Source organism: Leucopleurus acutus (genome assembly GCF_964270905.1).
Source record: "Leucopleurus acutus genome assembly, chromosome: 6".
NCBI classification, from domain to species: domain Eukaryota; kingdom Metazoa; phylum Chordata; class Mammalia; order Artiodactyla; family Delphinidae; genus Leucopleurus; species Leucopleurus acutus.
In genome coordinates this window covers 24,706,994-24,723,809 of record NC_139149.1, presented here as the reverse complement: position 1 = coordinate 24,723,809, position 16,816 = coordinate 24,706,994, and the positions used below count along the sequence as shown (strand labels likewise).

General features: G+C 39.5%; 1 protein-coding gene across 3 annotated transcripts in view; it reads right to left on the bottom strand.

Moving 5' to 3' along the window:
• The window catches only part of CCNT2 (cyclin T2), a 48,392-nt gene extending 34,865 nt beyond the window's left edge, over nt 1-13,527 (bottom strand). For all 3 annotated transcript variants that reach the window (XR_014326260.1, XM_082840630.1, XM_082840631.1), the window contains exons 1-2: nt 13,367-13,527; nt 12,458-12,539 (exon numbers count right to left, since the gene is read on the bottom strand). Coding sequence is in view for 2 of the 3 variants with exons in the window: in XM_082840630.1 (XP_082696756.1) it covers nt 12,458-12,539; nt 13,367-13,524 (240 nt within the window). In the remaining variant the exon portion in view is untranslated. The remainder of the gene's footprint in view (nt 1-12,457; nt 12,540-13,366) is intronic.
• Between the last annotated feature and the right edge of the window lie 3,289 nt (nt 13,528-16,816).

The window sequence follows — 16,816 nt, the reverse complement described above, 5'->3', positions numbered from 1 at the left end:
ACATAATAAAGGCCATATATGACAAACCCACATCCAACATCGTTCTCAATGGTGAAAAACTGAAAGCACTTCCACGAAGATCAGGAACAAGACAAGGTTGCCCACTCTCACCACTTTTATTCAACATTATTTTGGAAGTTTTAGCCATAGCAATCAGAGAAGAAAAAGAAATAAAAGGAATCCAAATTGGAAAAGAAGAAGTAAAACTGTCACTGTTTGCAGATAACATGATACTATACATAGAGAATCCTAAAAATGCTACCAGAAAACTACTAGAGCTAATCAATGAATTTGTAAAGTAGCAGGATACAAAATTAAAGCACAGAAATCTTTTGCATTCCTATACATTAATGATGAAAAATCTGAAAGAGAAATTAAAGAAACACTCCCATTTACCACTGCAACAACAACAAAAAAATACCTAGGAATAAACCTACTTAGGGAGACAAAAGACCTGTATGCAGAAAACTATAAGACACTGATGAAAGAAATTAAAAATGACACAAACAGATGGAGAGATGTATTGTGTTCATGGATTGGAACAATTAACATTGTTAAAAAGACCATACTACTCAAGGCAATCTACAGATTCAGTGCAATCCCTATCAAACTACCAATGGCATTTTTCACAGCACTAGAACAAAAAACTTCACTATTTATATGGAAACACAAAAGACCCCGAATAGCCAAAGCAACCCTGAGAAAGAAAACGGAGCTGGAGGAATCAGGCTCCCTGACTTCAGACTATACTACAAAGCTACAGTAATCAAGAAAGTACGGTACTGGCACAAAAACAGAAATATAGATCAATGGAACAAGATAGAAAGCCCAGAGATAAACCCACGCACATATGGTCACTTTATCTTTGATAAAGGAGGCTAGAATATACAATGGAGAAAAGACAGCCTCTTCAGTAAGTGGTGCTGGGAAAAGTGGACAGGTACATGTAAAAGAAAGAAATTAGAACACTCCCTAACACCATACACAAAAATAAACTCAAAATGCATTACAGACCTAAACCTAAGGCCGGACACTATCAAACTCTTAGAGGAAAACATAGGCAGAACACTCTATGACATAAATCACAGCAAGATCCTTTTTGACCCACCTCCTAGAGAAATGGTAATAAAAACAAAAATAAACAAATGGGAGCTAATGAACCTTAAAACTTTTGCACAGCAAAGGAAACCATAAACAACACCAAAAGACAACCCTCAGAATGGGAGAAAACATTTGCAAATAAAGCAACTGACAGAGGATTAATCTCCAAAATTTACAAGCAGCTCATGCAGCTCAATAACAAAAAAACAAACAACCCGATCCAAAAATGGGCAGAAGACCTAAACAAACATTTCTCCAAAGAAGATATACAGACTGCCAACAAATACATGAAAGGATGCTGAACATCACTAATCATTAGAGAAATGCAAATCAAAACTACCATGAAGTATCACCTCACACCAGTCAGAATGGTCATCATCAAAAAATCTACAAACACGGGCTTCCCTGTGGCACAGTGGTTGAGAATCTGCCTGCTAATGCAGGGGACACGGGTTCGAGCCCTGGTCTGGGAGGAACCCACATGCCGCGGAGCAACTAGGCCCATGAGCCACAACTACTGAGCCGGCGCGTCTGGAGCCTGTGCTCCGCAACAAGAGAGGCCCACGCACCGCGATGAACAGTGGCCCCCACTTGCCACAACTAGAGAAAGCCCTCGCACAGAAACGAAGACCCAACACAGCAAAAATAAATAAATAAATTAATAAACTCCTACCCCCAACATCTTAAAAAAAAAATCTACAAACAATAAATGCTGGAGACGGTGTGGAGAACAGGGAACCCTCTTGCACTGTTGGTAGGAATGTAAATTGATACAGCCACTATGGAGAACGGTATGGAGGTTCCTTAAAAAACTAGAACTACCATACGACCCAGTAATCCCACTACTGGGCATATACCCTGAGAAAACCAAAATTCAAAAAGTCATGTACCACAATGTTCATTGCAGTTCTATTTACAATAGCCAGGACATGGAAGCAACCTGTGTGTCCACTGACAGATGAGTGGATAAAGAAGATGTGGCATATATATATATACAATGGCATATTACTGAGCCATAGATAGAAACGAAACTGAGTTATCTGTAGTGAGGTGGAAAGACCTAGAGTCTTTCATACAGAGTGAAGTAAGTCAGAAAGAGAAAAACAAATACTGTATGCTAACACATATATATGGAATCCCCCCACACAAAAAGAATGGTTCTGAAGAACATAGGGGCAGGACAGGAATAAAGATGCAGACGTAGAGAATGGACTTGACACGGGGTGGGGGAAGGGTAAGCTGGGATGAAGTGAGAGAGTGGCATGGACATATATACACTACCAGATGTAAAGTAGATAGCTAGTGGGAATCAGCCGCATAGCACAGGGAAATCAGCTAGGTGCTTTGTGTCCACCTAGAGGGGTGGGATATGGAGGGTGGGAGGGAGACGCAAGATGGAGGAAATATGTGGATGTATGTACATGTATAACTGATTCACTGTTATACAGCAGAAACTAACACAGCATTGTAAAGCAATTATACTCCAATAAAGATGTGGAAAATAAAAGAAAAAAAAAGATTCATAACACAAAACCTAAGTAAAAAAGATATGAAATCACACATTCAAAGAGCACATCACACACCTGAGCATATCAACCCAGAACCACCTAGATTTTTAAGGAAAAAAAATCCTTTGGCCACTTAGGCAAAAATAAATATAAGAAAGTTAGATCACCACCCAAACTGCCAGCAATGCTTTATACCAGAAAAAAAGAAAAAAGCAATTGTTACACATTTAAGATACTTAAGAAAAGAAAGCACAAGCCAAAAATTTTATATCCAGCAAAACTGACCTTGGATATAAAGGGCACAAACAATTATCAACATCCAAGGATTCAGACAATATTGTTTCCATGATCTTCAAGATAACTTTAAACAATCAAAATGACTACAGAGACTTCAACATACGCACTGGTAGTGAACAATACAAATAAAGTTACTTGCAGAACTAAGCTTGAATGAAGATTAAAAGGGAGAGTTTTGTAATGGCTATTTATGATAATGTAGGTACAACTTTTAAAAACCAGGGGGGTGAGGGGAAAGCAAACAAAAACATTTAACTGTTCTCAGTAATTACACTGGTGGTGGTTATACTGTAATTCTGAGACATGTTTGTGTAATGTGGGATTAACAAGTGATATTGGGATATTTAAATCCTGTCATTCCCACATCCTTCAAAACTAAGATTTTTGGTGTGAAAGAAAGGTCACAGAGATGTAATACAAAAGAGGTTAAAGAAAAGAAAAAAGAAAGAAGTTAAGTAAAAAATGCTATTGTTGCTTGAATCAGAATGAATTCCTAAGACATCTTAAATATATATATTTAAAATGTATATATATATAACAAGTCCACCTATATTTTGTATAGTTCATATATTTATTGTTAAATGAAAAACAATATGTTGATGTGTATAGCGAATACATATTTACTATGTATTTCCTTGCTCTGTTCATTGAAGATGCCTAAAAACAAGACAAACATAGCAACAATGAGTATCTCCAGGGTCCAGGTTGATATCTTGTAATACCACTTTCTACTAAAAGAAAAAGCAGGGTTTCTTAAAGAAATGGCCATTTCGGCTGTGGATATAAAACATACAGGATGAACCTGGAATATCTTGCTATAACAGATACTGACGAAACTATCCCAGAATATATGGGTACAGACAGAGTTACCAGATGGTCCAGCAATTCTACTCCTGGGTATATATTCAATAGAAACCAAAACATCTATCTACACAAAAACATACATAAATGTTCATAGTAGCAATATAACAGCCAAACAGTAGAAACAACCCAAATGTCCACTAACTGATAAATGTATATACAAAATGTGGTATAATGGTAGTTCAGCAAGAAAAATAAATGAAGTACTGATACATGCTACAACACAGACGAACCTTGAAAACATTATGTACTAAGTGAAAGAGGCCAGTCACAAAGGACCACACATTGAATGATTCCATTTATAGGGAATGTCCAGAATAGGCTGGTTGGAAGAATGGGAAGAGATGGCTAAAGGATGTGAGATTTCTTCTTGGGGTGATACAGATTTCTAAAATTGACGTACAACATTGTGAACGTACGCAAAAACCACTGAATTGTACACTTTCAAAGGATGAAATATATGGTATGTAAATTTTATCTCAACAAAGGTGGTAAATACAGGGCAAGAATCAAGTATTTATTCTGCCTTTCCTATATGAACTTGTACCACCGGATGTCCAAATAGTGATGAATCACAACATTTCACTATACAAATATTCCAATTAATAAATGAAGAAGAAATGACAGAATTAAAGTATCACAACGAATAAAAGGATCTAGGCATTGAATATCGACAGCTGCTAACACCACAAAAAGACAACCAGACATCAGGTGCCTGCTGATTAACGAATATAACATCACCTGTAGTCCTGCCAAAGGGATCTAACATGAGTCTGATCAAATTTCTGGATCCAACTGGCAATTTGCAGGGAATACAGCAACAAAGGAACATAATAAACTGCACCATGAATATACAGTTAGTAAAACCCAGACAGGTGGAAACTCTACAGGTATAATGTCCTAGGTCCTTCAACAGATAAAATTTAAGTAAAAGAAAGGGATAGAGGGGAAACCTGTACCTTGAGAGATTTAAGAAACCTACCAAATCCTTAATAATGGGAAAGGATAGGACAGTTTTTCTATCCCTCTGTGGAGGGAAGGAAAGGGTTGACATTGGGATGCAGCACATGAAGGCACTTCTGGGGTAGTTAGCAAAGTTCCCTTGTTTGATTTGAGTGGTAGTTACAAAGTTGTTTACCTTATAATAATTCACTATGCTATATATTTAGTGGTTTTACATGTTTGTGTTTCATTTTGTAACAATTAAAAAAACCCACCTCCTCAGCGCTTCCACTGTTGGGGGGCACGGGTTCGATCCCTGGTCGGGGAACTAAGATCTTGCATGCCACGTGGCATGGCCAAAAAAACTCAACCAACCAACGAAACAAAAAACATAAAAAAACCCACTTCATTTCATATACGCACAGTTATACTACAGCACTAAAGAATACCAAATAGATGAAATAGAACAGGACCCAAAGGATAAGGTCAGAGAATCAAACAGAAGTGAAAGAGTGGAGTTATCTGGGGAATGGTTTATGAAGAGTTGTAACTTCAGCTCAGTCTCACAACCTGACAGGTCAGGATCACATGAAAAGTGAAGGGAAAGCACCACACGGAAAAATAGCGATGCACAATGTGTAAATCCTAAGATTGATGTATGGCTGAAGGAGGAATTGGGGCCTAACTCAAAAGAGGACTTCACTGGATTTCACCCAATGAGAAAAGCAAATCAAAATCTGACAGTATTTTCATTATTCACTTGTATACTCATCTCCTCCTTAGAAATCACTGGCATCAATAATTAGTGTGCCCTATTTCTGAAACACATTAGGAACATTTCTTAAACATATTAGACACAAGCGAGAACTGCAGCATGCGATCAGGCTAGGGATCTAGGTTCAAATGCCAATCACGTAACGGCTACTTTCTGGACAAGTAACTTAGTAATTGCATGTTTCCTCAGGAGGAGAATACTTCAGCTGCCATAAGTAAAACGCCTATTACATAGTGGGATTTTTTTAAAAAAATAAATTTATTTTATTTCTTTATTTTTGGCTGCGTTGGGTCTTTGTTGCTGCGCATGGGCTTTCTCTAGTTGCAGCGAGTGGGGGCTACTCTTCATTGCAGTGCACGGGCTTCTCATTGCAGTGGCTTCTCTTGTTGCAGAGCATGGGCTCTAGGTGCGTGGGCTTCAGTAGTTGTGGCATGTGGGCTCAGTAGTTGTGACTCGCGGGCTATAGAGTGCAGGCTCAGTAGTTATGGCGCACGGGCTTAGTTGATCTCCAGCACGTGGTACCTTTCCGGACCAGGGCTTGAACCCATGTCCCCTGCATGGGCAGGCGGATTCTTAACCACTGTGCCACCAGGGAAGCCCTACAGAGTGGGATCTTAATAAATTTTCAGCCACACAATCTATAGTTGAAAAGGAATTTAGAAATCATCTAGTCTAATAATCTCAAATTTATAATCCAGGAAACGTGTTTGGTCAGTACATATCATTTTGAACATAAAAGATACAGAATACGTCCATTATCACAGAAAGTTCTACTGGACAGCCCTACAGTATTTCCCAGTAGCATTAATGGATTTTGAACATAAGATTATTCTTCGACTAATTGCTTTATTAAATTAAAAAGCAGAAGCATAAGTGAGCTATAATATAAACAACCACTCAGATTTCAAAGACATTTTACTTTTGTAGGTAAAAGAATTAAACATGCTGATTTAACTTCTACAAAACGGCCAGTGTACAGTCATCTCTCAGTAGCCACAGGTGGGGGATTGGTTTTAGGACCCCTCCACATTTACCGAAATCCATGGATACTCAAGTCTCATGTAAAATGGCATAGTAATGGCATATATCCTACGCACATCCTTCCTTACACTTTAAGTCATCTCTAGACTACTTATAATACCTAATACAATGCAAATGCTATGTAAATAGTTGCTGGTGTGGGGTAAATACAAGTTTTGCTTTTTGTAAATGAATTTTTTCCCAAATATTTTTGATCTGCAGTTGGTTGAATCCACAGATGCAGAACCCACAGACATGGAGGGCTGACTGTATAACAGATTATGAGACACAGGGGAAACATCAAAATTTAAACGAACAGTCTTCAACTTTAGCAGGCATCAGTATCACCTGGGAAGCTTGTTAAGGTAGAGGATCCCAGGTCCCACCACAAATATTCTGATTACATAGGTTTAAGGTACAGCCCACTAAAGCATGTTTTAGAGGAGCATCCTGATAATTCTCATGCCGAGCGTTGGTGAATCACAACTGGCACATCACAAAAGCTTTACACATCAACTGCTTTTAGTGAAAAATTTCAGGGCTATGAAAAGATTTCTAGTAACAGATACTTGAGGCAGAAATACTGATAACTGCATCAACAATGGAGTCTAGATCTGGGTGCGATTTTTAGCTTTTGTCACTCAGCTGCTGTGTGACTTCAGACAAAGTGTTTAACCTTTATGATTTTCTTCATCTGGGGTAAGAAAGAGAATATCAACCTTAAGTAAGTGTTTAGGAACCACATACCAAAATAAACCTAACAAGGAAAAACAAACGTCAAAACCCAAGAATCTCTTCCCATGAAATAAATAAATAAATGTAGGTAGACATTTATCTCCAGATAAACATAAAGGTAATGAAATAAAGCAAAATTAAAGGCTGGCAGATTTGAGTAACAAAAAAATTTATGTCAAAACCTACCATAGGGCTTCCCTGGTGGTGCAGTGGTTGAGAATCCGCCTGCCGATGCAGGGGACACGGGTTTGTGCCCGGGTCCGGGAAGACCCACAAGGCGCAGAGCGGCTGGGCCCGTGAGCCATGGCCGCTGAGCCTGCGCGTCCAGAGCCTGTGCTCCGCAACGGCAGAGGCCACAAGAGTGAGAGGCCCGCGTACCGCAAAAACAAAACAAACAAACAAAAAAAACAAAAAACTCCCACCATAAACAAAATTAGAAGCCAAACTACTAAAATATCTTCTAATATGGTAAGATTCACAACAAACTCAAATAAGAGGCTAAAAAACACATTAGTACTTAACAGAAAAGCAACATTTATTAATGAGCTAAATTTAAACTTCAAATTTTAGAAATACCAAAAAGTTTCCCTAAAGCCCCCAATTAGAAGAAGATTACAAATGTGATCTGTGTTCTTATGGTCCTTGAAGAACTACAGATGAATAGGCTATTTCTTACTAGAACAGATAAAATTCACCAAACACTCAAAATTAATCTAGTGACAATAACATAGCTTTTAGTCTCACTTCTTAACACTTTAGGAGGTTTACCCATGGTTTTTTCAACCTCAGCACTACTGACATTTTGTACCAGGTTAACTTTTTGTTTTGCAGGAATATCCTATGCATCGTAGGATGTTTAACAGCATTCCCGGCTTCTATCCACCAGATGCCAGTAGTACCCCTTTCCCATCTGTGACAACCAAAAATGTCTCTAAACATTGTAAAATGTCCCTTGGTGGGCAAAGCTGCCTCTGGTTGAGTTACACTGGGTCAATCTATACTATCCTTTTCTGGTGCCATATTAAAAATTACTTCTCCAGAAACAGCCACATCTAACCCCAACTAGGACCAGTCCAATTCTGTCTGTTCTCATATTGCTGTTGTGTGCTGATCTAAGAATTGTGAAAAAAACAGACAAAAACCCTTTTCTGTGCTGAAAAAAATACACACATATATGCTTGCACAAGCAAAAACTATTTCTGAAAGGGCACACAGAAACTGTGCACAACAAATGCTGTAGGGCAGGGGGCTTAGATACCTGGATGGGAGGGAGGTTTACCATATCCCTTTTTCTACTGTTTTCATTTACCATGTGTCTGTTAGTTTTCAATAATAAAACATTTAAAATGTGTCTATGTGGGGAGGATGAATATAGAGGAAAATGTGGAAGAATTCACTCAACAGACCTATGAGCAACAAGATTTGATACATTCTATTGACAAACTATTGCCAAATACCAACTTTATGTGAGGTACTGGTGAGTATAGCCAAAAAAGAAAGGAAACAAAATCCCCCTGTCCTTTTGGGGCAGGGAGGTTACATTTAACTTTATCTAGATTCCTATGTTTGAGAGAAATTTAGGGCTTTCACAATACAAATTTAAACAAAATCCTTAACTAACCAAATTGCCCAAAATGTTATTCTTTCACAAGTGGCAATTGGTTATGACAATTTTATGAGCAATCTGAGTATAAATAAGCAACAGTTGGTGTAAACTGAATGAAATCTACCATTAAAAAATCTTGAATAAATTTCTATGCAAAGACTATTAATAAAAATTAGAATGGGAGAATGCTTTATTATCAGACAAAGAACAGGGATTGTGGGCACTTTTCTAGAGAGAAAAGAATGGCTTTCCTTTAAATCACTTAAGTCTTTACAGGGGAGGAAAGGAATGCAAAAAGAAAATCTTTAAATTTTCAAGTGGTATCTACTAGTCAAGAACCAAGTCAACTGAGAAAGATTAAGACTGCAAGCAAAAAGTGGTAATCAAATTTTAGCACAAGCAAATACAAGTTCCTTTATGTGTATCAGCTGACTAATCTTAAATGTATTAAGTGAAACTCAGATATGACATAGATGGTGCATTCTTAGATGTCATCACAGTCAAAAATCATTAGTTCTGAATACTGCCCTTAACTTATTGTGTACTCTTGAGACCTTAAACAAAGCTACATTTAAATTTGGCATACTATAATGTTTCAATTGCTGCAGCTCAAAAAAGAGGCAACAGAACTAAAGAAAGAGAAGATTAAAATGATCACACGAATTGGAGAGAGAGATGAGACTAGACCATGACCAACAAAAATACTAAGAGTGTGTTCTTTACAACCTCATCTTAAGAGAACTCAAAAGACTTGGAATTAATATAAGAAACAAATGCATCATAAACTTGACTAACCAAACTAATGAACAGAGTTTCTAGGAAAAGCTGGGTCAATTATCTATTCTACGACTGACACTGGGGAGGATGCTCTCCCACAGTACATACTTTGTGGAGGCACTACTGGTTCCAGGGCTTTTTTATATACTTCATTAGATTTATCTTGAGCTTGATCCAGCAAGGCCATTCTTCAATTACTAATCTCAATTACATAAACCTCACTGCATCCAGTGAGCAAAGGATAGATTTATCTAATTAGGTTACATATAAAAGTCATTTCCTGCTGGCAGCCATCCAACCTTCTAAAAAGAGAAAGTAACAATGATAAAAGACAGCTCTGTTGACACTAACTTTTAAAACAAGACCAACTTGACCTTTAGGGGATTTTTTTACTGGTAAAATTTGTTAATGTGAAAAAATAAAATAAAGCCACATAAATATTTTTACATAATGAATGCATATTTATTATAAAACTAGATATATGTTGTTACTAGCATCTTTAAATTGAAGCTTGTTATGGTTTAATTTACCGAATGGTGTTCAATTTACTTAGTGGTGGAGACTCATGCTTTTTTAAAGTCTACCATGACATTCCATTATAACCTTGTAAGAAAAATTTTCCCAGTGATGTCAGGGAGTATGAATTTGAAAGTGACTCACATTCAATTTGAGACCACCCCCTTCACCCTAAAAGAATAGGAAAAAAAAAAAAAAGATAAAAGAGTGAGGCTGTGCAATTGATGCAAGTGTACCAACACAAATAAATATTAAAACCACTTTTGATAAAATAGCAAAGGTAAAAAAGACAATGGTTAGATATGAAGGGTGCAATTTATTTCTCAAAACAGAAATTAGCATCAGATTTCAATTAGTCTAATAATGACTCAATGCAAAACACTGAAGTTTGCCTTTATACACACAGAAGACAGAAAGTAGGGTAATAAAAATGAATACTCTGGCTTTCTTATTAAATGATGGCATTTAAATAAAATAATAAGAGTTAGAATGCAAGTGACCTGGGCTTCACCAGTCAACTTAAGGTTACAGCTGTGAATTTTGGCTGTTAAGTAAGGTTTTGCTTTAAAGCACACCAACCAGGCCATAGAGACAAACTATGAAAGACGGAGGGTTCAAAAAGAGAAGTGTAGTCTTGTGGTGAAATCATTACTGAAGTAGAAAAGTAAGCAAATAGGACATCTGTAGCCACATCAAGAATTTCCAGGGCTTCCCTGGTGGCGCAGTGGTTGAAAGTCCGCCTGCCGATGCAGGGGACACGGGATCGTGCCCCGGTCCGGGAAGATCCCACATGCCGCGGAGCAGCTGGGCCCGTGAGCCATGGCCGCTGAGCCTGCGCGTCCGGAGCCTGTGCTCCGCAACGGGAGAGGCCACAACAGTGAGAGGCCCGCGTACCGCAAAAAAAAAAAAAAAAAGAATTTCCAGAACTATTTTGATTTGTGATTCCTACCAGCATATTCCAGGGCTACTTAAGGGAAGCCACACTTACATTAGTATTCATCAGTTCACTACTGCCTTAGGAGACAATTTAAATAAAACTGTATTTCTCTCAATCTAAATGTTATACCAAAAAGGCTTCCTCTCTCTTCCCTAACACTATCACTGACCTAAGTTCTATGTACAAGAAATAACTGGAAAAATATAAACAGAGCAAGAATCAAACAGATTTAAAAGATGAAAAGTAGAAGCAGTGGAGACTGCAAGAAACCAAAATGTATACTGTTTAATATAAACCTATATGCCAATCTGATAAACCAAATCAGATTTATGATCAGAAGAGGTTAAAATAGGAATCAATCTAAACTATGAAGCTTTTCCTTCCAACTAAAAAAAAGGACCTTTTCAAAGACTGTTTTCTTAAAAGGTCCTAATGACAATCCACAAATTGCATAAAGTCTTCCAGGGTCAACTTTTCCACACTCCTTTCAGAATAGCATTCTATAAATAGCTGTGAGCAAAAAATATGGTGAGAAATAAGGTAGAGCTAAATATTTCTAAACAATATGCAATTTTCTTTGATAACAGGTACAACACAGTATTCATATTTCTCTGAAAAGAACAGACACCGAAGTGCCATTTTCATAACTTAAAATGAAAATTTCAACTAAACGCCACTACTAGTTTGTCAAAATTTACAGAATATGTTCCAAATCAGTACTTTAGTATTGGAAGATAAGATTTACTTCAAACTAATTGTACATACACAGACACACCTCTGACATAGTATTTCTGAAGCAAGACACCATTCAAACCACCAAAAATTTAAGTAGACAACTAATGCTAAAATGTGATAAACAAGAACGTTTTACAACTTAAATTTTGTTAGCAAATGAAATATTTCTGCTAAACATTTAACTCTTTCAAAGGGTCATTTGAAAACAATGTTACAATTAAACTAAGCCCAATTCACCGTATTTGAAGCAATATGAGTCCAATACAATTAAGATGTACAACAGTATGACTGGGTTTTCTACAATTACATTGTACCTATAAATTGTTCAAATGTTGAGTGTAAAATTTAAATGAATACCAATGTAATAAATACTCTTTGAGAAGAGAAATGCTTCTGATTTATCTCTTAGCTCAAAAGACCTGGCAGAGCCTGACACAGCGCCTGGCAGCTTGTCAACACAAATTAAAAAAACCAACCAACCAACCAGAAACCCCACATTTGAAGCAAAATGTTTATCACGCGATTCACCTTCACTGTTAACAGAACATTAAATACAATAGTAAAATCCACGACCAACTTTTTTCTGCGTATCGATTATATCTTAAAATTTGGTTGTTTCAAAAACAGATTAATAAAACAATACTTACATTTCTATTGAATTTGGTGAAAGAATGGTGCATGTAAAACCTGTGCATATAAACAATCGCAGTGTTTATCGTAAGCTGAGAGCTGGAACGTTAACATTTAGGAAATATCGGAGAAAAACAAGATCTCTTTTCCAAAACAATTTTGAAGGAAAATTCCCGATCTACGGTTCTTTTCCAAGGCCCCCGTTCACTCAAAACCAATCCCCAAACTGTAATAAGAAAAAACTAAATACCCACAGGATGATGGCGTGGGGGCTGGCGGATCGAAAAGGCTCCCCATCGAATAAATAGCCGGAATAATAACAAACGCCGAGCATTCCGCTCCAATACTGCTATTAAGCGAGCCCAGGAAGCATTTATCAATGGCTACGACTAAACCCAAAATCAAACAGTTGAAACACGCGCGCGCGCACCCATGCAAAACCATGCCAGGAACATAAAGACGTCCCGTGCGCTCCCAAGGTACAAGTGAACCGCCATCAAACCGGCGAGGAGAGCGGGGAAAGGCTGCAGAGAACACTTACGCCTTTCAGCATCTCCCTCCTAGCTCTCAACCCCTTCTCGGACTAGAAGTAGAAGCAGCCGGCTCTTTTCTGCGATAATCCCTAAGATTTCCCTCTCGCCCGGGCGGCACTCCCATCCCCCGCCGTCACTACGCGCGGCCCCAAACAGATTACACAACGCAGCCTCCCAGCCCGCATTCACCGGACTCCCTTTCTCCTCCCCTCCTCCGCTGCCGGCCGCTCGGAGCCTCCAGAACTCTAGCCTGTCTTCCCTTACGGCGCGGCCGAGGCCCAGGAAAGACCGAGGCAGCGGCGCCATGTTCGCGGGGCACCAGGCCCGGCGACCCGGCGAGTAGTGAGGGGGACAGGGCGTGAGAGGCGCAGGGCCAAAAATAGGAAAGGATACACATTGAGACGCTGTCCCATGTCCTGGATGAGGTTGGCCGCCTGCTGGCGGTACGAGAGCTCTTTATCCGCCTCCACTCCGCAGCGGCGGCTCGGCGTGTTCTCCAGCTGTTCCCGAGTAAAGAACCAGCGAGAAGAAGCTCCACGGCCGGACGCCATGACACTTCCTCCTCCGCCCGCTCCCTCACCCACCCCCCGCCCCTCCCGGCTCGCGGACACCCAGCCAAGGCCGCGCGACCCCGCCCCACTCCGCTCGCCGTAGACCACGCACCACCCTTTTTCACCACCGCCGCCGCCCGTGCGCGTGCGCGGGGGCCGCCCTACCGGCTCGCCCTAGTCTTTTGCTTTCTTTTTCCGGCCCGGGCCTCGCTCTCGCGCACGGGACCACAATGCTCCGCGCCGCTTGTCATTTGGAGGCGCCCAAAGGTGGGGGTAGGCTGGAAGGGAAAGGTCAGCGCGGTGCATGCCGGGCCTAGGATTGGCTGGTAGAAGGGCGGGGAGGAGAGGCGAGAAAAGGCTGGTTTCGGGTAGGGTGGCGAGAGATGCGGGCGGGCGGCTGCGCCGTGGGGCCTGGGCGTGGGCTCTGAAATCCCGGCTGCTTTTTGGGCCGGGAGTCTGGCGGCGGTTTAAAAAAGAGAAGAACTTTCCTCTGTCGCAGTCGCGCGCCACATCCTCCATTTTCCTCTAGCGTCGGTCTGCGCAGTCTCGTAGGTTGCCGACTCCGGAGTCCCCGACGGACAGCCTCCGCCCAGCGGGCGGCCCTCGGAAGGACCTACCTGGGAAAGGGTGCATAAGAAATGCTTCCCCTCGCTCCCCCCCCCACCCGCCTACGTTTGTGCCGCACTTTAGTTCTTTTTTCCTACATTATCTTGTTTCAATCCTACGACCACGCAGGCCGTGGGTTTATTTTTTTAATTACTTGCCAAAGGTTATTAGCAACCAGAGGAGCTGAATTTCTAAACTAGGTTTGGAGTCCCTTTCTGTAGTGTGTTTTCGAATCAGTCTGTGATTTGAAAGAGAAGGTTAAAGAGAAGCAGATAGTGTAAAAGGAACTGAGTTAAAAAGTTATCAGTGTTTAATATGGTAATACCGCACATATCTATTGATTAACTCTTTATCCTGTCCCTGCAAGAAATTTTGCAGACTGGGAGTCGGTGGGTCTCTGGCTCTGAGCCAACGCCTAATATGTGTGAATAAAGTTGCTAAGTTTTAAATTTTAGCTGTTTGCCAAAGATACAGCGTACAGGAAGACATACTTTTTTGTTTGCATTGTTATATCAGGATTCCTTCTTAAATTAACTTTTATTGGAGAACAGTTGCTTTACAATGTTGTGTTAGTTTCTGCTGTACAGCAAAGTGAATCAGCTATAAGTATACATATATCCCCTCTTTTTTGGATTTCCTTCCCATTTAGCTCACCACAGAGCACTGAGTAGATTTCCCTGTGCTCTACAGTAGGTTCTCATTAGTTATCTGTTTTATACATAGTAGTGTATGCATGCTGGAAGTCATACTTCAAAAGGCAATAAATACTACTTTTCATTGAGTTCTTGATTATATCTCCAGGCTTTTGTCATTGTTTCGGGGCTCCCACGCTCAATGTACTGATATACCTTGGCTCTGCCTGCCCCCGTCAGGCCACAGTGTTGAGCTGCTGATTTGGTAGGCAGCTATCATGAACATTGTCTAACTTCTTACCTACCTTGCCTCACATCTTAGGCTGCTTAGAGGTTCCAGGATAGATTGACTTAAAGCAGCATTTAAAAAGTGGCTACCTCCAACGCTCATTCATGATAAAAGCTCTAACAAACTAGGAATAGAGGAGAACTTCTTCAACTTCATGAAGAACGTTTATAAAAACCTTACAGCTAGCATCATACTTAATGGTGAGAAACTAGAAGCTTTCCTGCTAAGGCATGGATGTCCCCTGTCACTGCTCCTTTCAACGTTGTATTATACGTCCTATAAGAAAAGGAAATCAAAGCTAAGCAGATTGGGAAGAAAGAAATAAAACTGGCTTTGTTCATGGATAACAATTGTTCATGTAGAAAATCTCAGAGTACTAAAAAAAACTGGAACTAGTAAGTGGCTATGGCAGGATTATAATCTACAAGAGTGAATTGCTTTCCTGTATACCAGCAACGTATAATTGAAATTTGCGGTTAAAAACATAATACCATTTACAGAAAGTAATACTTACGTATGATTCTAAAATATGTACAGGATCTGTATACAGAAAACAACAAAACTCTGATTAAGGAAATCAAAGTAGATATAAGTGGAAGGATTTTCTGGGTTCATGGATTCGAAGATTTAATATCATTAGATGTCAGTTCTTCCCAACTTGATCTGTAGATTCAAATGCAATCCCAATAAAAAAATTTAGGAAGTTATTTTGTAGATATGTGCAAATTGATTCTAAAGTTTATATGGAAAGGTAAAAGACCCAAAATAGCCAACACAATACCAGAGAAGCTGAACTGACTTTATCCGACCTCAAAGCTACAGTACCAAAGACAGCGTTTGCTGGCAAAAGAAGAGACACATACATCAGTGGAACAGAATAGGGAGCCTGGGAATAGATCCACACAAACATGGTCAACTGACCTTTGACAAAGGAGCAAAGGTAATTCAATTGAGAAAAGATAGTCTTTTCAACAGATAGTGCTGGAACAACTGGACATGTGTATGGAAAAAAAAGAATCGAGACACATCTCACAACTTTCACAAAAATTAAGTAGATCATATCCCTAAATGTAAAATGCAGAACTTTAAAACCTCTGGAAGATAACAGGAGAAAATGGAGGTGACCTTGTGTGTGGCAATGAGGTTTTTTTTTAAAATTATTATTGGAGTATAGTTGATTCACAGTGCTGTGTTAGGTTCAGGTGTATAGCAAAGTGAATCAGTCATACATATATCCACTCTTTTTTTAGATTCTTTTCCCATATAGGCCGTTACAGAATTGAGCAGAGTTCCCTGTGCTGTACAGCAGGTCCCCACTAGTCATCTATTCTATATATAGTAGTATGCATATGTCAATCCCAACTCATCCCTCCCCCACCCCACTTGTCCCCAGGCAACCCTAAGTTTGTTTTCCACATCTGTGACTCTACTTCTGTTTTGTAAGTAAGGTCACTTGTACCCTTTTCTTAGATTCCACATATAAGCGATATCATATGATATTTGTCTTTCTGTGTCTGACTTAAATTCACTCAGTATGACAATCTCTAGGTCCATCCATGTTGCATCAAATGGCATTATTTTGTTCTTTTATATTGCTGAGTAATATTCCATTGTTATATATGTACCACGTCTTCTTTATCCATTCTTCTGTTGATGGACATTAGCTTGCTTCCATGTCCTGGCTACTGTGAATAGTGCTGCAATGAACATTGGGGTGCATGTATCTTTTCAAATTATGGTTTTCTCCAGGTATATGCCTAGGAGT